The 22237-nt window shown below is 38.0% G+C and overlaps 1 protein-coding gene across 1 annotated transcript in view; it reads left to right on the top strand.

Annotated features, from left to right (window-relative positions):
• Positions 1-22237, top strand: part of EIF2B3 (eukaryotic translation initiation factor 2B subunit gamma) — a 128876-nt gene that overhangs the window by 44642 nt on the left and 61997 nt on the right. The window contains exon 5 of the mRNA XM_046661617.1: positions 10363-10474. Coding sequence (XP_046517573.1) covers positions 10363-10474 — 112 coding nt within the window. The remainder of the gene's footprint in view (positions 1-10362; positions 10475-22237) is intronic.

The following is a 22237-nucleotide window of genomic DNA, read 5'->3' on the forward strand; positions in this document are numbered from 1 at the left end:
TTACTGTAGTTCTTCATGGTATTTGGTGAGTTGATCCTCTGCCAGCACATTTGGGGTAGTAATCACCTTTTATTTGGGTACAGCTTTGGTTGCCTTGGTCTCATGTTCTTGGCTCTCCGCAGGCTCAGATGCCATTGTCTCATGCACCACCTGTGTTGCTGTTCCCTAGTTGTCTGGGGATGCTTGTTATGCCACTGCCATGAGTGCTGGCTTCGTGAGTGTCGCTGTCACTAGTCGGGGCTCAGGGACCTGGAGACTTGTATGCAGCCCCCCTGCTGATGGAGTTGGTATTGAGGGTGCCTCTACTGGGGACCAGGTGCTCCCATCCTGTCTGAAGGGAGTTGTATAGGTCGGACTGCTGCCTCTGCTGCTGCTCCACCAACTGTCGTGGGATGGGACCACTGCCACGCTATTACCACTTCCCCTCAGGTGTTGATGCATGCGCATGTGCACATGGGGCTGCTGCCGGCCACCTCTGCCTCCCCAGGGATAGTTGCACACGTGCAGGGCTGCAGCCAGATGCCACCACCACCTCCTGACTAGGCTTCTTTTGATAACTAAACTTATGGCCAAAAAGCTTTATAAGATCACATTTTTTATATAGGTTTTAATTTTTCCTGAAATGATGTGTTCATTAAGTTTTACTTAGCCAGTATTATATAACCCATTGTCCTGTCATTATATATTGATGTAATTTGTTACAATTATCAGAAGCTATGTATGGCTTATTAGTATCTTATTATTATTAATAGAGCCACCTAGAGCTTTCATTCCTGGGATTTGAGTAATCTAGTTTGTGTTTTTAGCTCTCTTCTTTAGAGCATTTGGTTAACTTACAATTTTGGATTATAGCATTGAAACTTCTTTCTAGTTGCTTTTTGTGTTCAAGTGATCACTGGTGCAGATTAATTGTTGAATCCTCTTTCTACCTTGTTACTATGTATGATCCTCATGTCAATCAGTCCTTTTGTTCTTGATATGGTTTCTATTTTTGTGAGGTTTAGTTTGCCTACTCTCAGTTCCCTGTATTCAGCCTTTTCTACCTACACAGATAGAAGCAACTGTATATCCAGACTTTATAAACAGATGTCGATTTTATAAATATGAATGTTTTTATTTCTTTTTTCCATACTGCTTTACTTATAACAATTTAAAAAAATCAAATACCCTATTATAGTTACTCTTCTTGGTATTAGAACTGTTTAATACATTTCATATTAACTTTTATCTCTTAAGTGTCATTATAAATGCATACCTTTTCACAATTTTATTTTAAATTAACTAGTATCTATCTACCTATCCATTTAAAAAGTTTTGATACTTAAATTGTCACAACATGGCCAGAGGAAGTTCCTTTAAGCTGGCTCTTCTATCTTCTTTGGGAAAGTATGATGCGGAGGGGTAACTTGCTTTACAGCTGGAGTGTGAGTTTCGAGGTCAGGGAAGCAGGAAATGGGACTGAAGAGGATACAGGGATCAGACTAAAGAGTTTGAGCTTTCTCTCCGAAACAGTGGGGAGTCATTGAGGAATTTTAAACAAGAGAATGGTGTAATTAGATTTGTGTTTTAGAAAGAATTTTCATTCTTAACATGACTTTTTGAACTCCTCAATATCTATATTTTGTTATATTTGAAGGTTATACTTCACCTAAATAACTGAGTTTTAGATTCCTCCAATGAAATGCTATGCATTTCAGTGATAAGCATTTTTTAAAAGAATCCCACATTTCTCAGTTTATATATTTAGTCTGCCTCTTGGCTGCTATTATGTGCCAAAACAGCCAGCAGTCCCCTCTTCCCCAGGCAAAAACTGTATGGTCCTGGGCAAATTATCTAATGGTCCTGGACTTCATTTTCTTTAGCTATAAAATGAGACTGAATCCTTTCAGAATTTTTTGTGAGAATGAAATGAGATGTCTGTAAAAGCATGCAGTCTACTGCTTGAAACATAGTAGTTGCTTAATAAATTGTAATTGCTGTTAATATCATCACCATTTTCACATTTTTTAGAAGTATTCCTATGGGAAGTAATTTGGTCCTGTAGCCTAAGAAATCACATTTAATAACTTTGTAAGCATTCTACAGTACATATTTAAACGGAAAACTTCATATTTTATGTAAAATGGCAATGCTTTAAAGACCACAAAATATCAAAATGTTTTTGTTTGCATAATAGCATCTAAGTCTAAAGGGAAACTACAAGTGGCAGCCTAAATGTCTAGATAAACTTCTTTGAAGGACAACACATAACTTTTTCTGGTGATTCAAACAGGCCTGCTTTCTAGCCTTTTTTAGGTATCAACTTCTCAGAAAAAATTGGATGACTTGGAGGTGTGAGAGGGACCCAGAAACTTAGCTAAGCTGTGCTTTATTTTGTTTTATTGAAGATGATATGTTTATTGAGTAAGGGACTCTTTTTCTGGACAAATTATTGACTGTTATCTCTGCAGTTCCACTTTGTCTCTTGGGATATTTAAAAATGGAAAAAGTTCTAGGAAGCTGTTATTTAACCCAGCCAGTTCACTGTAGTATTTCTCAAACTCCTCCCCAGTTCTTAGAGTGTATAGCCTGAGTCCAGACTGGAGTCAGTATATGTCACTGTGCTTCAGAATCACACAGTGAAAGCTGTCACTTGGTTGTCACCTCTCAATCAGCTTAGCTCCCTCTACACTAACAAATGTTGGCAGGCAGTTCTGAGCTTATATTTGTTTTGCTTCCATTTCTTTTATTTTTCTCAAAGCTGTACTGCAAAAAAAAAAAAAAAGAAAAAAAGAATCCCATTCCTGCTTGGGCTTCTGCTTTATCTAAATTCTCTTCTCAGTCCCCATTTTCTCCCCCAATCCCTTTTTTTCCTAATTATATCCAATGGAAATGACTTGAAATCCTTGCAGTCTGAAAATTAAAATACTTCTGATTGAGAAAACAGTATACAGAAGTAAGTTCAAATATACTAGAATTCATAAGTCACAATATGATAAATACAATATAGGAGCATGTGCAAAATACAGGGGGCAATTTAATGTCTCAGTTACAGGGAAATGTATGTAAAGGCAGGATGTTTGAAAAGAAGGAGCTGAGCAATTTACTCATGTGCAGAGAGGGTAGTTGGTATGAAATCAGATCCTTGACTTACAAATGCATTAAATTTTGATGTAGATGTGGAATTTAGGATAAACTATATATAAAATCTATTCCAAGCCCTATGTGAGAAACAAAGGTAATCAGGATTTGCTCTCAAGCTAAAATCTAATGAATGGAGCTAGGTGGTTTTATTTACCAAGTTTTTATATCCATTTATGGCCTACTAGTACTTTGTGAATAGTTGCTCAAGATCACATCAGTGGTAAGTGGTAGAATCAGAACTTGAACCCATGCCTTCTGACTCCATAGCCTGGGCTTTCTTTTTCTTTCTTTTTTGAATTTAGTTTTTATTTTAATCAAGGTTTTATATGCCCATAATTTAAAGAGTAATATAATTATCCAAGATAGATTATGATAAATAGCAACCCCCTACCCTGTTTATCCTCACTTCAGTCAGAGCCAGCCACTTTCAACATTTTTAGCTAATTTTTTTCACATTTAATTCCATATCTCCAAGTGACATGCTTTTGTTTGCTATGTCTTGATATTTTTAGCTTTTGTTTGCTGTCTTGATTTCTCTGTTTGCTTCGTACTATGAAACTTAAAGATTTAGTTCTATTTTACTATATCCTTTGCCTCCAACACACACACAAACTTTCAGTCTCCTCAGCTTCCTAATATAGTTATTTATATTGTAGTGTTGATGAACTGAATATTTAATATTTACATTATTACAACTATAAATGATATTCACAGCTGAACCTTATAGTATATGATTACTTTTCTCTTTCTTCCTTGTATTTTCCTAAAAATTAATTTTCTTGTTTTTTTCATTGCTTAGTTTTCTATGTATTTTTCCGTAATTCAACCTTACCCCCAGTTGTGTGACTTTCCTCTCATTACTTTTGCACACGTTAGGTGTTCCCTCAATTTCAAATTCTTGAAGATATCTCTCTTAGAACTTTTCTGGATTAGTTGCTGTGCTGTAGATGTCCTTTTATGTTCACCCCTCACTCTCATATCTTGAATCTCATATTTTTCTCTTTCTTAGTTTATGTCCACATTTTTTTATTATTATTATAATTATTTGCTGAGGAAGACTGGCCCTGAGCTAACATCCATGCCCATCTTCCTCTACTTTAGATGTGGGACGCCTGCCACAGCATGGCTTGGCAAGCAATGCATAGGTCCGCACCCAGCATCCAAACCAGTGGACCCCGGGCCGCCAAAGTGGAAAGTGTGCACTTAACCGCTGCACCACCGGGCTGGCCCCATATCCACATTTTTGTGTGTGTGGTCCACATCCTGTGGTAGCCTTCTGAGATGGGGTTTGTGAAAAATAGGTTTTTTGAGCTTTTGCATGTCTTTATTCTGCTCTTATACTTGTTTGATATTTTAGCTAGGTATAAACTTCTCTTGGAAATCATGTCCCCTCAAAAATTTGAAGGTATTATTTCACTGTCTTCTAGCTTTCCCGTGAAGTCTAACACCATTGATTCTTGATTCTTTGTAAGAAACCTTTTTTTTTCTCTTTCCAGAAGCTTATAGGCTCTTTTTGTTTCCAAAGTTCTAAAATTTCACGTTCATATGCCTCAGTATGATCTAGCATCATCCCGTGTTGCATGCTAATGGGCCTTTCAATCTGAAAATTCAAGTCTTTAATTCTGAAAAAATTTTCTCAAATTAATTCCATTTTTCTAACCCACTGCCTGACTCAAACTTTAAAGTAACTTCTACCAATGTGCTCTTCCCTTCTCCCAACTCACTATTGTCCTTAGCTAAGGTAACTACCTTGCTGACTCGTACTTATCTTTTTTTTTCGCTTTCTTTTTCATATAGTTGTATCTCAGCTTTGTGTATCCCTAAAAACATATGTATAGATTTTAATTGCTGTTAATTTTATTTAAAAGAAGGATAGTATGATGTATATAATCTTCTGGGACTTACTTTTTATTCAGTATTATATTACCAAGGTTCATCTTTATTGTTATGTGCAGATATAGTTTCTTCATTTTGAGTGCTATACAAAATTCCACTGTATAAATACACTACAGTTTATTTATTCTTTTCAAGCAATGGGGATTTAGATTGATTCCAGTTTTTTGCTATGAACATTCATGTACTTGTTGCTTAATGGGCATCTGCAAGAGTTTCTTAGTAGAATTGCTGGGTTGTAGGATATATGAATATTCAATTTTGAGGATAACGTTAAACTGTTTTACTCTTTTCCAAAGTAACTATCTGTTTCCCCAGCTATCAGCAATTTAAAAGAATTCATTGCTCCATTTACTCTCTAGCACTCGGTATTGCCAGACTCTGTGTCAATTGAGCAGGAGTAAAATGGTATCTTACCTCATTGTGATCTTTCTCTACATTTCTTTCCTCTAGTGAGTTCGAGTGTTGCTGTTTGTTCACTGGTCATGTTTATTTTCTTTTCTGTGAAATGCCCTTTTATATATTTTGCCTAGTTTTTCAATGAGATTATTTGCGTTTTTCTTACTGATTTGTATACCAATCCTTTGTCAGTTGGATGTGCTCCAAATATATTTTCCCAATGTAAAACCGGAAAACTTGTTTTCTCACTTTCTTTTTTTTCTTTTACCCTCAAAACAAGTTTATTTGGGATTAGCCAAAAGAATTGTAATTCAAGATATACATGTTATGGCAACCATAGGCAAATCTCTTTTCTCACTTTCTTGAAGACATCTTCTGATGAACAAAAGTTCTGAATTTACCAAAAATTTAAAAGTACTTTTTGTGTCTTGTTAAAGAACTCCTTTCCTACTGCAAATTCTTAACAATATTAACATATTTTTTCTATTAAGAATTTTAAAGTTGTATACTTGAGACATAATTCCTTGATGCAGTTAGGATTGTGTTTTGTGCATGGTGTGAGGTCGACATCCAGTTTAATCTTTTTTTCTCCTGTGGATGACCCTTTTTCCTAGCTCCAATTATTAAATAGGCCCTCCTGTCTTCACTGATCTGCCATGTCAACTCTACCATGTTCTCAAGTTTCATACATGCTTGGGTCTGTTTCTGGGTTCTGTTTTATTCCATTGGTCAATTTGTCTATTCCTGTGACAGTATTAAAATTAAATCATAATTAGTATAGATTTATTATAAGTCCCAGTATCAGATAGGGCAAGTCTCTTCTCCTTGCTCTTCTTCTTCAGAAGTGTCCTGGCTATTTTTGGCCCTGTACTCTTCCATGTGCATTCTTAGAATCAACTTATCAAGTTTCATGAATACGTGTTAAAATTTTTATTGGAATTGCATTCAATCTATAGACCATTTTGTAAAGAATTAACTTTTACATTATTAAGTCTTCTTTTTTTAGAAAACAAGATTTTTTTTCTTCTTCTTCTCCCCAAAGACCCCCATTACATAGTTGCATATTCCAGTTTCAGGTCCTTCTGGTTGTGCTATGTGGGACGCCACCTCAGCATGGCCAGATTAGCAGTGCCATGTCTATGCCCAGGATCCAAACTGGTGAAACCCTGGGCCGCTGAAGCAGAGCGCACAAACTTAACCACTTGGCCATGTGGCCGGCCCCTTGTTAAGTCTTTCTATCCATTAATACGGTACATCTTTACATTTAGTTAGGCCTTTAATGTCTCTTAATGAAGTTTTGTGATGTTTTCTGAGAGATGTCTCACACTCTAGTTTCATTTAGTTCTAGGTACTTGATGTTTTCTGATACTGTTGCAATTGGTATCTTCTTTTTAATTGTGTTTTCTAATTTATTTGTTGATATATAGAAATACGGTTGACTTTTGTATGTAAATCTTAGGTTCAGCTACCTTGCCAAACTCTCCTATTATTTCTAACAACTTATCTGTAGATTCTTTGGGAGTTTTTCTGTAAACATTCAAACATTCTGCAAATACAGTTTTGTTTCCATCTTTCTAGCCTTTATGTTTCTAATTTCTTTTTCTTGCCTCATTGTGCTGGCCAGGACTTCTAATGCATGTATGTATATGTATATATATATATATATATATATGCGCATAGTATAGTAATAGTAATTAGCACTCTTTTCTCATTCCTGTTTTTAAAAGGAATATTTTCAACATCTCTCATTTAAAATAATGTTTACTACAGGTTTTTGTACATACTTGTTATGAGGTTGATGAAGTCTCTTCCAGGCCTAATTGGTTGACTTTTTTTATAATAAGTATATTAGTTTTATCAAACATTTTTTCTGCATCCCTTCCAGTAATCATATGACTTTTTACTTTTATCTATGTTGTGGCATATTACAGAATATCCTGTCTTTTTAAAGCTGAATAATAATCTCGTGTATGTATATACTACATTTTGCTTATCCATTAGTCTTCCAGTGGACTTGAGTTGCTTCCACATTTTAACTGTTATGAATAATCCTGCTATGAACATGTGTATACAGATATCTCTTCAAGACCCTGCTTTCAATTCTTTTGAGTGTATACCTAGAAGTGGGGTTGCTGGATCATATGGTAATTGTTTTTAATTTTTTAATTAAAACCACCATACTGTTTTCCACAATGACTGTACCATTTTACATTCTACACCTTACCTCTTGACAGGAGGAGCTGCAACAAATTTGTAATGCCTTTAAATCTGCTATATGTACTGTTAGTTTTGATTTGCTGATATTTTATTAAGGATCCTTGTATTTAATATAATAAATGGGTATGACTGTAATTTTCCTTTCTCATAATATCTTTGTCTGGTTTTGGCATCAGGATCATGCTGGCCTCATAAAATTATGAGTTGGAATTCCACACTCCAAACATAATACCTGTCACAGGGAGGTACACAAATATATGTATCAGTTGAATGAATGAATGGATAAGTAAATGGCTGTAGAAGAGACAGAAGGGTCAGGCAGAGAAGTAGAATATAACTAGGAAAAAATGTAGATAGTTGATTATGACAGAATTTTTTTAAATGAAAGTTCATAGTTTCAACTGCTTTCTTAACCTTATTTGTGGAACCTTTCTTTTAGGATGGACATTCTAATGTTACCTGTTCTGCTCCCACAGCAGAATTCACTTTGTTAAAGCAGAACAGAAAGAAACCTTTCCAAGTTTCTATAATTTGTATCATATTCTGCGGTCCCAGTTACTATGGTAGCTACAAAGAAGCAAATACAAGGAGGGCGGCCTGAGAGTGAGGGGAATGTAACTAAAGTGCAACATAGCTTAAAAATTGCCTTTTGGAAATTATTGCTCCCAGGACATTTGTAATTCAAGGTTTTTGTGGGCCTAAGGACTTGGATAGGGTAAGCACTCCAAATTATATCCAAAAATAACATCTCTGTGTTTCTTTTTAAAATGTTGGCTCATAGTCAGGCCTTTGCAGACTTTGTTATGTTCTCAAGTTTCCATGTAATAGATGAGTTGATATATGTCAAAGCTGCTGTGTGGCATTTGAAATTCTCTGTAAAACTTACTTTGGTTTTATTAAGGGTAAATTGATATTATGTACCCTTCCTTCTTTGGAGTTCACTAGTCTTGGTTATTGAAAAAAACAACATGTAACTTTTTATGATAGCTTCTGCCTCTTCAGATTCAAACACTGCTTATGATAAGATGACCAGAGGCCATCTGAAGGATGTGCTTTCAAGCCCCTGAGCTAAACACATTATACACTTGAGTAAAACGTTTGGTTGTAGGTATACAAGCAGCAGCAGCAGCCAACAGTGAAGCATGTTCAGTTACATCGAAGCCGTTGTCTCAGTAGGAGACAGAGAAATTCATCTTTAGAGATTTCATTTTTCCTAGCGCTCAACCTGCAGTTTCTCCTTGTCAAAGAAGTATTAAATCGTTGCTTTGTTTGGTTGTTGTAAGGATCAAATGAGAGCATGTATTTTGTTTACTTTTTTAAATTTGAACATTTAATAGCACTATTTTAGTTAATAGCACTATTATAAGAGCTTTACAAATATTAACTCATTTAGTCCTCATAACAAGCCTGTGAGGTAGGCACTGTTATTATCTCCATTTTTTACAGATGAAACTGAGAAACAGAGAGGTTTAGTATTTTGCTCAAAGGCAGACAGTTAGTAAGTGGAATTCATACCCAGGTGGTATAGTGTCAGAGGCTCTCAATCACTATGCTATCCTGCCTCCATGTGAAAAAGCTTAAATAGATACATTACAGATGTTAGTAGCAAATCTTATTGTGTGCAACACTATACTAGATGTTATGGGAGACAAAAGGATCATAAGCCTGCCTTTGAAAAGTTTATAATCTGGTTGGGGGAAAGAAATATAACACAGAAAACAGCAATAATATGGCAGCTTGTAAGACCATTATCTGTCAGAGAACTCTCCATATCTAGTAAAAATGCCACTTATTTTCTTTGAATGTTCCCATACACAGCATAAAATCTAGTGCACAGTAAACATATAGTTAATGTTGGTTAAATGTGAATGTCCGTAAATTATGTTATTCCCATTTTCACAGTGAGTAGGCCTAGGTTATTATTTGCAGAGAAAGAATTCCTTGTCCTTAGGAAATTTCTGTGCCATGCGTAGCTTGTAGTTTATCCACTTAGCTGGCTAAGCAGTAGTATCTCAACTGCCCCTCTTTTTGTTTTTAACTTTTTATTTTTAATTTTTGTTTATTTATTTTTGACAAATAAATTATATATATTTAAGGTGTACAGTGTGATGTTTTGATATATGTAGACAATGTGAAATGATTACCACAACCAAACTAATTGACATATTCATCACCTCTGTAACTTTTTATTTTTAAAATAATTTGACATTTACAAAATGGTTACCAAAATAGTACAAAACACTTATATATCCTTTACCCAGATTCCCCATATGTTAACATTTGCTCTGTCATTCTCTCTCATTCTCTCATATATGTTCAATATATAATATGTATATGCAATATATTATATATATACTTATTATTTTTCTGAGCTGTTTGAGAATAAATTGCAGACGTGATTCCCTTTACCTTTAAATATATCAATGTGTATCTTCCCCCCGCCACCCTCTTGCCCAAAAGGGCAGTCTCAAAATAGGAAATTACATTGGTACAATACTTTAATCTACAGACCTTATTCAAACTTCACCAGTTAACCTAATGGTATCCTTTAAAGCAATACAAAACATTTTGACTGCCCATGTTGTAAACATTATGGTGAGTACGTACTACATAACACTCAATCCTGTATTTGGTTCCAAGAGCAATGTGAGCAGGTGCCCTATCCCCTGACTTAGTCATGCAAGCGAGGCAACTGGCTCTATTTGATTTTCCTTCTTTTGTATGATTCAGTGGAGCAGCGTGACTTCATTGGAGTGGACAGCACGGGAAAGAGGCTGCTCTTCATGGCTAATGAAGCAGACTTGGATGAAGAGCTGGTCATTAAGGGATCCATCCTGCAGAAGTAAGCCCTAGGGTTTTGGGGGGTTTTGGCAATTCTCCTGTCTTAAAACAAAATAAAACCACCCAGTGGATGGGAAAGAGAAGATGAAAACTAGATTATACTGTGTGAAACTGACAAAAATATGTGACTGTTTCCCCATGAGAGAGGATGAAGGCTTTTCTTTACCGCATGAGCTTAGTTTTTCCCCATGTCTTTTCTTGCCAAGGTAGAGTCAAATTCTGCATAGGAGTGAGACAAAGCAGCTGTGGGGAGAATTGTCTTTCTGCCAGTGTTATAGAACTTCCTTTTTTTTAAATTGTGGTAAACATACAACATAAAATTTACTATCTTAACCATTTTTAAGTGTACAGGTCAGTAGTGTTAGGTATATTCACATTGTTGTGAAACAGATCTCCAGAACTTCTTCATCTTGCAAATCTGAAGCTCTATATCCATTAAACAGCACCTCTCCTTTGTCCCCTATCCACAGCCCTTGGTAACCACCATTTGACTTTCTGTTTCTCTGAATTTGGCTACTTTAGATATCTCATCTAAGTGGAATCATACAGAATTTATCTTTTGTCACTGGCTTATTTCACTTAGTATAGTGTCCTCAAGTTTCATCCGTGTTGCAGCATGTGTCGGAGTTTCCTTCCCTTTTGAGGCTGCATAATATTCCATTGTGTGTATATATCACGTTTTTTTGTCTGTTCATCTGTCAATGGACATTTGGGTTGCTTCTACCTCTTGGCTGTTGTGGAAAATGCTGCAGTGAACGTGAGTGTACAAGTATTCCTTTGAGATCCTGCTTTGAGTTCTTCTGGATATATACCCAAAAGTGGGATTGCTGGATCACATGATAGTTCTATTTTTAATTATTTAAGGAACCTCCATACTGTTTTCTCTTGTGGTTGCACATTTTACAATCCCACCAACAATGCACAAGGGTTCCAGTTTTTCCACATCCTTACCCACGCTTGTTATTTTCTATTTTGGTAGTAGCCTTCTTAATGGCCACACATAGGCAACTCCTTCATGATGTGGAATGAAACAAGAATATTTAACAGAATCTCAGGAAGGAGAAATAGTCTATCAAAGACTCTACAGTACCTTAGCTGTATTTCCTATACCCCTTCCATCCCTCCCAATCACATCATTCCCTGACGCCATAGAACAGTACATAGAATACAGAATAACCAGCACCCACATGGTAGCTGGTCTCAGATACAGGAGGATGAGAGACAGGAATTCATCTAAGTCAAAACAAGCATGAAGAAGATTAAAAGAATCCCCATGTCAACTGTGCAAACATACAGCACACAAAATGAAAGCAAGAAAATGCCCTGCAAAAGACAAAAACCCCGTCCCCAAAAAAATGTAACTCAATGAATAGTAAGTTGTAAGTCCCTTACAACTATACAACAACTCTACAACTATAAAACAACTCATTATAATGTGAATTTAATGAATAAGAGTTCAGTGATGGGATGAAAGAACAACAAAATGAGATAAAAGATGACATTATAGAACTAAGGAAATAGATTGAAGACCAAATTACTTAATTACAGAATTAATTAATAAATTTTAAAAGAACGAAGAACAGAGTAGACACCACTGAAAATCAAATTATTGACATAGAGGAAAGGTTTGTGATATTCAGTGATTTAGATGAAAAAGAAAATAATTAAAAATTAGAATTTAATAAAAATAAAAGACAGAGATGATTCAGTATACTTAATGTCTCTGAAATAGAAAACTGAACCTGTAACCAAGAGACGTATTCAAAGATATCAGGACTTCTTGGTAAGGTAATTCCTTTAAGGATTTTAATATAAAGATATAAGGACTGGGTAAATATGATTATTTCTGAAACCCACTAAAACTACAGTAAAGGGATTTTAGAAAAGTGTAAATCTAGAAGGCTAAAGAAAATGAAAAAGGAAACAGCAACAACAAAAGTTTGGAAGCAGGACAATTTAGCATACCTGAGAAAGCTGAATGCTAAGCCAGAAGTGAAGAAAGCTGAGATGCAAACTCATTTGCACTACAAAACTCTTCAAAGAGTCAAGATTCTGCAGCACCAGGTACATCTAGAAGTGAGGATAAAAATAAGATTACTTGAAAGTTTGTCCAAAACGTAGTTAGATCCTCAGAATCTCTCCCTTAAACCTAACCACTGTAACAAGAGACTGGAGATTTATTCTCAGAAGAGGGTAAAATAGAAGATTTCTGGATTGGCGCACCAGGCATAGATGAGGTTGGAGGTACCATACAGAAAATGGGGATTAAGCGAATCCATGTTCTAAGGTCCTCAGCTTCCTCTCCCACTAAGTTCCTAAAATAGTAGCAGCCAGGCTTGCACCTGTGTAGCAAGGACATTAGAGACAGTCCAAGAGGAAAGACCTAATGATACAGTCATCAGGGAGTTCCTAACAGATAACCCACCCCTTTGGCCATCCTATATTGAATTTCAAAGTTGACAAAGCACACCACATGTTCAGTGCTCCCAGTCACATATTTATTGTACCACTCTTAAAGTTGGAAAAAAAACAAGGATTACCAGATCTAGAGGCTGATGCGGGGTCGGTGAGCCGAGGAGTCGAAAGAAAGATTTCTTAGACTCTCAAGATCTGGCAGGAGCACTCTTTTATTTAGAGAATACTGTGGAATAGCATGGGGACAGGACCCATGGGCAGGCAGAGCTGGTGCGTGGGGACAAGACCCACGGGCAGTCAGAGCTCCTGCTGCTGCCCCGAGTTGAGGGTTAGGGCTAAATTTAAGGCATAGGTATGTGAGTCATCTCTTTACGAAGACAAAGGAAAGAACATGAAAAAAAGTTAAAATGGTATCAGTGCAGGTGGGGTCTGGTCATTGGGTGATCCCATGACTTTTAGACAAGAATCAAATCGGATTAAGTAAAGGTTAGAAAGGTTAGACGCCACCACCCTAAACCAGTTACATGAGATTGCCAGAAAGCAACCAACTTAAGTTCTTGCCTTACCCATTAAGAGTTTCTAGGGATAAGGTCATCTCTCCTCTTCTTCCTGGTACAGAGAGGGAGGCACGTTTTACAGGTAGAGATTTACCTTACAAGTGTAAATGTGTCCCAACAAGGGCAAGTTCCATTCCCCAGAGCCTCCTTCCCTGTCCCAGCCCATCAAAAGCAATCAGTGCCAAACAATCCCGATACCAAAGAGACATATCCTGGGGTGGCCAATTTCAGGTCCCTACAAGGTCATCCCCCCTTCCTTCACAAACGCAAATGTCTCAAAAGGGCAAGCAAAATTCCAGTCCTTGGAGCCTGCTTCTCATCTGCAGTTTTAAAAGTAACCAGCCTAAAAGTCCTCATCATAAACCGTTTTAAAATTAAGCAGCCTAAAAATCCTCATCAGAGGCCAGAACAAATAAACAGAAAAACAACAGCAAATTAACAAAAAAAAATCAGCTTGAAAGAAACAGATTATGCAGACAGAAGAAAACTTCAAAAAAGGTTACATTACTCAGACTTATTATTAATATTTGAGTATCTGAGTGCCACCATTCTAGGAGCTAGAGATACAGCAGTGAACAAAACACACCAAAATCCTTGCCTTCGTTGAGAGATGAGAGAATATTGCATTCATGAATCCAAAAGCATAATGCTATTTTTTTTTCTTCTTCTCCCGAAAGCCCCCCAGTACGTAGTGGTATATTCTAGTTGTGAGTGCCTCTGGTTGTGCTACGTGGGACACCACCTCAGCATGGCCTGACAAGCGGTGCCATGTCCGTGCCCAGGATCTGAACCGGCAAAACCCCAGGCCGCCAAAGCGGAGCATGCAAACCCAACCACTCAGCCACAGGGCTTGCCCTCATAATGCTATATTTTAAAGATTTTATTTTTTCCTTTTTCTCCCCAAAGCCCCCCAGTACATAGTTGTATGTTCTTCATTGTGGGTTGTTCTAGTTGTGGCAGGTGGGATGCTGCCTCAGTGTGGTTTGATGAGCAGTGCCATGTCCGTGCCCAGGATTAGAACCAACGAAACACTGGGCCGCCTGCAGCGGAGCACAGGAACTTAACCACTCAGCCACAAGGCCAGCCCCAATGCTGTATTTTAAAAAGGAGTATTTAGAAAACAAGAAAGTACTGATACTAAGATGACAAATTCAATAGAAAGGTTGGAAAGAATTTTTTGAAAAATTTTTCAGAAAGCACAATAAAACAACAAATTGATGGGACTGGCCCCATGGCCTAGTGGTTAAGTTTGGTGCACTCTGCCTTGGTGGTGTAGGGGAGGAAGACATATCCTCTGTCCCCTGGGTCCTCTGGCTGGGCTATGAATTAAATTCACATGAGACAGAATAATAACAGGAAATAACCCAGGAAAACTGAGCAACTCTTCAAAATGCCGGAGGCTGTTACCTTAGATACTATCTTCAGCTAAAGACAAAGGAGGATATTAGGGGTGTGGGGAGTCAGTTATGGGAGATTACCAGAAAAGCACAGTAAACAAGAGTAAGGTTATTATGCAGATTAAATTCTTGTCTTCCACATTGATAAGAGTTTCTGGAAATAAGGTCATCCCGCCTTCTTCCTGGTACAGAGAGGGAAACATCTTTACAAATGGAGATTTCCATTACAAATGTAAATGTCTTTTACAAAGGGTAACTTCTACTTGGTTTTCAGAGCTTTTCCCACGTCTGCAGTTTTTAAAAGAAACCAGCCCAAAATAATCCTTATGCCAAAGAGACACATTTTGGGGTGGCCAATTCTGATCCCCTACAGCGACCTGTGTTTGGTTCCAGGGCATGGACCTATACCACTTGTTGGTGGCCATGTTGTGGCAGCAACTCACATACAACACAGAGGAAGACTGGCACAGGTGTTAGCTCAAGGTGAATCTTCCTCAGCAAAACAACAACAACAAAAACCTCACAAATTGATGGAAAATAGAGAAATGATAAGAAAATTAAAGGAGCATCCAACGAGATCCAATATTTGAATATTAAGAATTCCGGAAAGAGAAAACAGAGAAAATGAAGGGGGAAGAAATCATCAGTGAAATGATACAAAAACATTTTTCAGAATGAAAGGAGCTGAGTTTCTATACTGAAAGGAAACAGTGCCCAGCAAAATGCATGAAAAGAAATAGACCAAGGTTGTCATTGTGAAGTGTTATAACTCTGATGACAAAGAGAACGTCCTACAAGCTTCCAGAGAGAAGGGGGGATATCATATATAAAGGAATTAAAATAGCTTTGAACATCTTAACAGCAACACTAGAAACTATAAAACAATGGAAGAATGCTTTCAAAATTCTTAAATCTGTATCTAGTCAAACTATCATTCAAGTGTGAGAGTAGAATAAGAAGTTTTCAGACATTTGCATTCAAGGCATCTGTTTCAGAAAGCTGCTAGAGGATAGATAACACCAAAACCCTGGTATAAACTAAGAAAAAGAAAGACAAAGGATTTAGGAAAAAGAATCCCTAGGATGATGATGAATAGAGATTCCAGGATAACACCTGTGTACCCAATATAGAAGGCAACCAGACCAGACAGGAGTAAATCAAAAAGTTTTGGGCACAATTTTTTAAAGATAATCCTGTTTCTTCTGATGAAAATGACAGAATACTTGATGTGTCTGAACATTTTGAGAGGAGTTTTGAGCACTTGGTGGTTAGTTTGGGGTTGAATTATTGTTGAGTATCTAGAAAACTAAGAAATGAGAATACAGTAATACCAAGGCAGACAACAAAAATGTGCAGGAGAAACATTAATTATCAATTACTGAATGGCTCAGCTGTAACTAATGTTTATATACGCATAATAATCATATGTAATCATTGACTCAATCTAGCCAAAATCATGATATAATTACTTTAAAGATTTTATTTTTCCTTTTTCTCCCAAAGCCCCAAGGTACATAGTTGTGTATTTTTAGTTGTGGGTCCTTCTAGTTGTGGCATGTGGGATGCTGCCTCAGCATGGTCAATGAGCAGTGCTGTGTCGGCGCCCAGGATCCGAACTGGTGAAACCCTGAGCCGCCGAAGCGGAGTGCGTGAACTTAACCACTCGGCCACGGGGCTGGCCCTGTAATTACTTTAAAATGATGGGAAGGAGGGTTACTGTGTTGGAGGCATGAGGAAAGTAAAGTGAGATAAACTTCCTCTTTCATAGTAAATAGTACCGAAAGCTGAAGTCATAGTAACTTAAACATTGATTATTGAGCTAACCCAAATAAAGAAACAATTATATTGGGAAAGTAGAAGGTACAGGAAGTTCAGGTGTATGTACTGGGGGCAGGGCTAGTGATGGAAGAAAGCTAAATCCTCATCTTCCATTGTGGGAAATCAACAGGTAATGTCTGAAGTGGAAAACCCAAGAAATATCAATATAAGAATATTATTAGAAATATAGATATAAATACTAAATGGATCTGCTAAAAAAATTGGAAGCAGGTGCTCCTGGGGAACAGAAAATAGAGAGGATAGGGACCAGAGGACTGAAAGTTTTCATTGTAAGCCTTGAGAAACTACATACCTCTTTACATGCATATATAACTTCAATTTTAATTTTTTAAATTAAAAACGATAGAATACAATAAAATTTCATGAATCAAGTAAAAATCTGCAAGTTTTGAAAGTATAGTGTGTTCTTGGAAAAAAAATTCTCAATAGTGAAGGCAGTCAAGAATTGTATAAAAATAAAGAATTTAAGGGCTGGCCCAATAATGTAGTGGTTAAGTTTGCTTACTCCGCTTTGGCAGGTTCGGATCCCGGGCATGGACCTAGCACTGCTCCTCAAGCCACACTGTGGTGGCATCCCATGTAAAATAGAGAAAAATTGGCAACAGATGTTAGCTCAGGGCCAATCTTCCTCACAAAGTAAATGTAAATAAATAAGTAAGTAAGTAAGTAATAGAGAAGCCATGATAGTCATAAATAAATGGGATATTTCTTTAAAAAGCAGAAAACTAAAACATTTATGCTGAGATAGTAACAGTAAATTAATTCTGGAAAGTGGAAGTATGGATGATTATTTTTTTAGTTGTACTTTTCTGTATTTAAAATTTCCCCAATTTAAAAAGTGTTAAAAACAAGCAAAACCCCACATATACTATCATGGAGATTAAGAAGCCTAAGGACCAAAAGAGAGCAGGATTCAGGGTGGTGTTATTTCTAAGGATACAGTGCAGTGGGTGAAGACATTTCTTTTTTTTTTTTTTTTTTGAGGAAGATTAGCCCTGAGCTAACTGCTGCCAATCCTTCTCTCTTTTGCTGAGGAAGCCTGGCCTTGAGCTAACATCTGTGCCCATCTTCCTCTACTTTATATATGGGATGCCTGCCACAACATGGCTTGACACGCGGCACCATGTCCGCACCCGGGATCCGGGCCGGCAAACCCTGAGCCGCTGAAGCGGAACATGTGAACTTGACCGATGCGCCACCGGGCCAGCCCCGTTGAAGACATTTCTGTATTTGACTTTGCTCTTGCATTTGAGAAATGGCCTTCCCTGGTTTGGTAGCCATGGCATAGATTTCTGCTGGGGAGTATTCCAGCTGGGGAGAGTCTTTGCGCTTGCTGAATGAAGCCGGGTTACTCAGAACACTTTCTGCAGTGGACATAGCTAATGGCTTTTGTTGGATTATTCATTTCTTACCCAATTGCAAAAGCAGACCTAACTGAACTCTAAACATTTCTATTCTGTTTAATTTTTCTGATAGTTTTAAAGATATGTTTACAGATTCTGATACATCTCTCCTGAAGAGGTGGAGCTTAATTCCCCTCTCCTTAAGTGTGAACTGGATTTACTGACTTGCTTCTAGTGAATAGAATATAGCGGAAGTTATGGGCTATCACTTCCAAAATTAGGTTATAAAAAGACTGCAGCTTTTGTCTTTGGTACCCACTCATGCTCTCTTGCTCTGTCTTGAATCACTTACTCTAGGGAAGTCAGCTGCTATGTCATGACACAGCTCTAGGAAAAGGGAAGCTAGCTGCCATGAGGACATTCAGGCAGGTTATAGAGAAGCCCACGTGGTGAGGAACTGAGGCCTGCCAGCAACCATATGAGTGAGCTTGGAAGCAGATTTTCTGAGACCTGTCAACAGCCGTGTTGAAAACACATCCTTGTCAACTTGAGCCTTGAGATGACTGTAGCTCCAGCCAATAGCTTGACTGCAGCCTCATGAGAGAACCTGAGTCAGAACCACCAAGCCAAACCACTCCTCAATTCCAGAGGCTGTGAGATAATAAATGTTTGTTATTTTAAGCCTCTGAGTTTGAGGTAATTTGTTATACTACTATAGATGACCCATAAAATTCTAAATCTCTAGGCTTTGAATCCATCGTTTCTTAGAAACAATGAAGTTGAAAGACATCTTAGGGGAAAAAAAATGTGTTCATATACCACATTTCCTTTCCTTTCAGCCTCAATTTGCTCCCCACATTTCCTTCAAGTAGGGAAAGTCATGTGGCTATATGTGGGATGCATCCTGCCTCAGCTGGATGCATTTGCTGGGATCTTAGACAAACAGCTCAATCCAAAACATTAAGACAATGAACACTCATCCTGTGGTCTGATAAACTTCAAGGGCTTTTCTTGTTTAAATATTGGCAATAAATAGTCCCATAGTTTTTCTTTCTCGTGTTCCTAGAGAGAGGGAGGCCTGGATTAGAATAAATTTCTGAGAAAAGGAGCTACCTCTTGATCCACGGTGTCCACTGCTACGGTGCTATAGGATAGACACAGAGATACACTGTCTGGGTCCCCCTTCAAGGAAAGACTCGCTACTTAGCTCCAGGGAGTGTAGTCAGCAGACAGCCTCTGGCTGCCACCAACTTCAGAATCTACCTCATCTATAAAGAGCCACATCCCCTGAGGTCATGCCCTTGCTGGGAGCTGCCTGCATCCCATGACTGATTGAGGGAGGGTGTAAAGGCCTGGCCACTCTGACCGGAAATACTTGCTCCGGAACTCCCTACTGGGTTGGCTGGGGCTTTATAGAACCTGCATCTCAGTTCAGTTTTTCCTCTGCCCAATCTTGCTTCCTCCCCTTCCTTTCACAGGTGTTGATCTCTAATAAACATCTTGCACCCCAAATTCTGTCTCAGCATCACTTCTGGAGAATCCAACCTTCAACCCATGGTAACACGGTTTTCCTTGTGACTTGCCATTGCCTTGGGAAAGAAAGTTTTCTCATCCTTCGAGTGATTGTAGAATTAAACTGTCTGGACGATTAAGTTGTTTTCTTCCTCTGAAAGCACATCTGTTACATTGGCCTCTGCATGTATAAAACTATGATGAATGTTATCAAATAATGTTTGTGCCTCTTAAAACTCCTGACTAAACATGTACCAAAAAATGTATATTGGTTCAATCAGAGTCTTGCCAGCCTCACACTACTGTAAGCATCGATTTCTTGTCTGTCCTTCTCACAAGAAATAGTTCTCAGCCCTGGGGAGCGTTTTAAAAAATGCTGATGCCTGAGGCCCACCGCTAGAGATTCCTATTTAATTGGTCTGGCACAGGATGGGTGTTTTTTTTTTATTATTTTGGTTTATTTGGTTTTAATGCTCATTGCAAATCTTTCACATGCTTACTTTTTTTTTAAAGATTGGCACCTGAGCTAACATCTGTTGCAATCTTTTCTTTCTTCTTCTTCTCCCCAAAGCCCACCAGTACATAATTGCATATTCTAGTTGTAAGTCCTTCTGGTTGTGGCATGTGGGACGCCACCTCAGCATGGCTTAATGAGCAATGCTAGGTCTGCACCCAGGATCCCACCCAGCGAAACCCTGGGCTGCCAAAGTGGAGCGCGCAAACTTAACCACTCAGCCACAGGGCCGGCCCCCAGGACGGGCATTTTTAAACATCTCCTTGAGTGATTCTAATTACCTAGGTTGAAAACCACTGTGCTAGACACTCCTGTTCAACTTACCAGAGGTTGTGGACCAGTAGTGCTGCTCTATAAATATTTGATAAAGGGACAATCATTTGGTCTATCAGAATCTAAAGAAATTTTCCAGCTCCCTGGGAGTAAATGGAAGCAGTAATGAAAGTGGATCTGGCACCTGAAACTGCTGCTTGGCACTCTGATTCTCATTCTCCTGGGATGTAGCTGGGTACACAGGGGAAGGAGAGAACTCCAGCTAGTGTAGGCAACATCTAGCCAACACCATAGACATGTCTGTAGTACCAAATAAACCCTGGAGTACTCAAATGGCAGCGCACTAGATTTGTGGTGTCACAGTCAGGCCTAATTATATGGTTGACAGTTGAACACTCAGGGCTAAGTAATTCTGGAGAATTAAATGACATATCAGTTAAAAAGTACTTAGCTAACTATTTGTCTCCCTCTTATAAGGACCCTTGTAATTACACTGGGTCCACCAGGATAATCTAGGATAAGCTACCCATCCCAAGATTCTTCATCACATCTGCAAAGTCCTTTTTGCCATATAAGGTAACATATTCACAGGCCCAGGGGTTAGGCTGTGGACATCTTTGAGGGGCCGTTATTCTGACTCCCATAGTCCTCTTACTTTTTTTTTTTTTTTTTTTTAATTTAAAGATTTTATTTTTTCCTTTTTCTCCCCAAAGCCCCCCGGTACATAGTTGTGTATTCTTCGTTGTGGGTTCTTCTAGTTGTGGCATGTGGGACGCTGCCTCAGCGTGGTCTGATGAGCAGTGCCATGTCCGCGCCCAGGATTCGAACTAACGAAACACTGGGCCGCCTGCAGCGGAGCGCGCGAACGTAACCACTCAGCCACGGGGCCAGCCCCGCCTCTTACTTTTTTAACATGGTTTTCAATAGCTATATAATCATCTGTCATATGAATATATACCATCATTTATTTAACCACATCCAGTATTGTTGGGCAGTTAGATTGTTTCTAATTATCTGGCACTCGATTTTTTTTAAGTTGGGTTTATTAAGGCATCATTTATATACAGTAAAATTTACTCTTTGTAGTACAGTTGTCCCTCAGTATCCTCAGGGGATTGGTTCCAGGACCCCTGCAGATACCAAATTACGTACTGTGGGTGCTCAGGTCCCTTATATAAAGTGGCATAGTGTTTGCATGTAGCCTAGGCACACCCCCATATACTTTAAATCATCTGTAGATTTCTTATAATACCTAATACAATGGAAATGCTATGTAAATAATTGTTATACTGTATTGTTTAGGGAATAATGACAAGGGAAAAAAGTCTGTACATGTTCAGTATAGACACAACTATCATAGGCCTTTCTGTCCGAGGTTGGTTGAATTCATGAGTACAGAACCTGCGGATATGGAGGACCAACTGTATACAGTTCTGTGTATTTGGGAAAAATAGGTGCAAATACCTCATGTGTCTGTGGTTCCTAGGATGGTATCCTGTCATGCTAGCTCACACTTAACCTTTAGAAATTTAGCTGAATTCTTCTTACCTACTTGTCTTTCTTCCATACAGTACCATAGGTGAGCCAGTGTTGATGTCTTATCTGTCCTTGGAGGCTCTTGTCTTTTCTTGGATTTCTGGCTACTTGGTTGCTCTGTGATGAGTTAATGAAAAGTTATGATTTTGTAGATTACTCAGTTTTTTCTTGTTGTTAGCATGAGAGCAACTCTCTTTCCAGCTTTATAAAGTCCTAGATGTAAGATGGAATTCCTAGCTTTTGATTTTCCTTTTTTTATAGAACAGCTTTATTGACATATAATCCACACAACATGCAATTCACCCATTTAAAGTATGCAATTCAGTGGTTTTTAATATAGTCACAGAAATAGGCGACCATTGCTACAATCAATTTTTA

Source organism: Equus quagga, chromosome 5 (assembly GCF_021613505.1).
Source record: "Equus quagga isolate Etosha38 chromosome 5, UCLA_HA_Equagga_1.0, whole genome shotgun sequence".
NCBI lineage: Eukaryota > Metazoa > Chordata > Mammalia > Perissodactyla > Equidae > Equus > Equus quagga.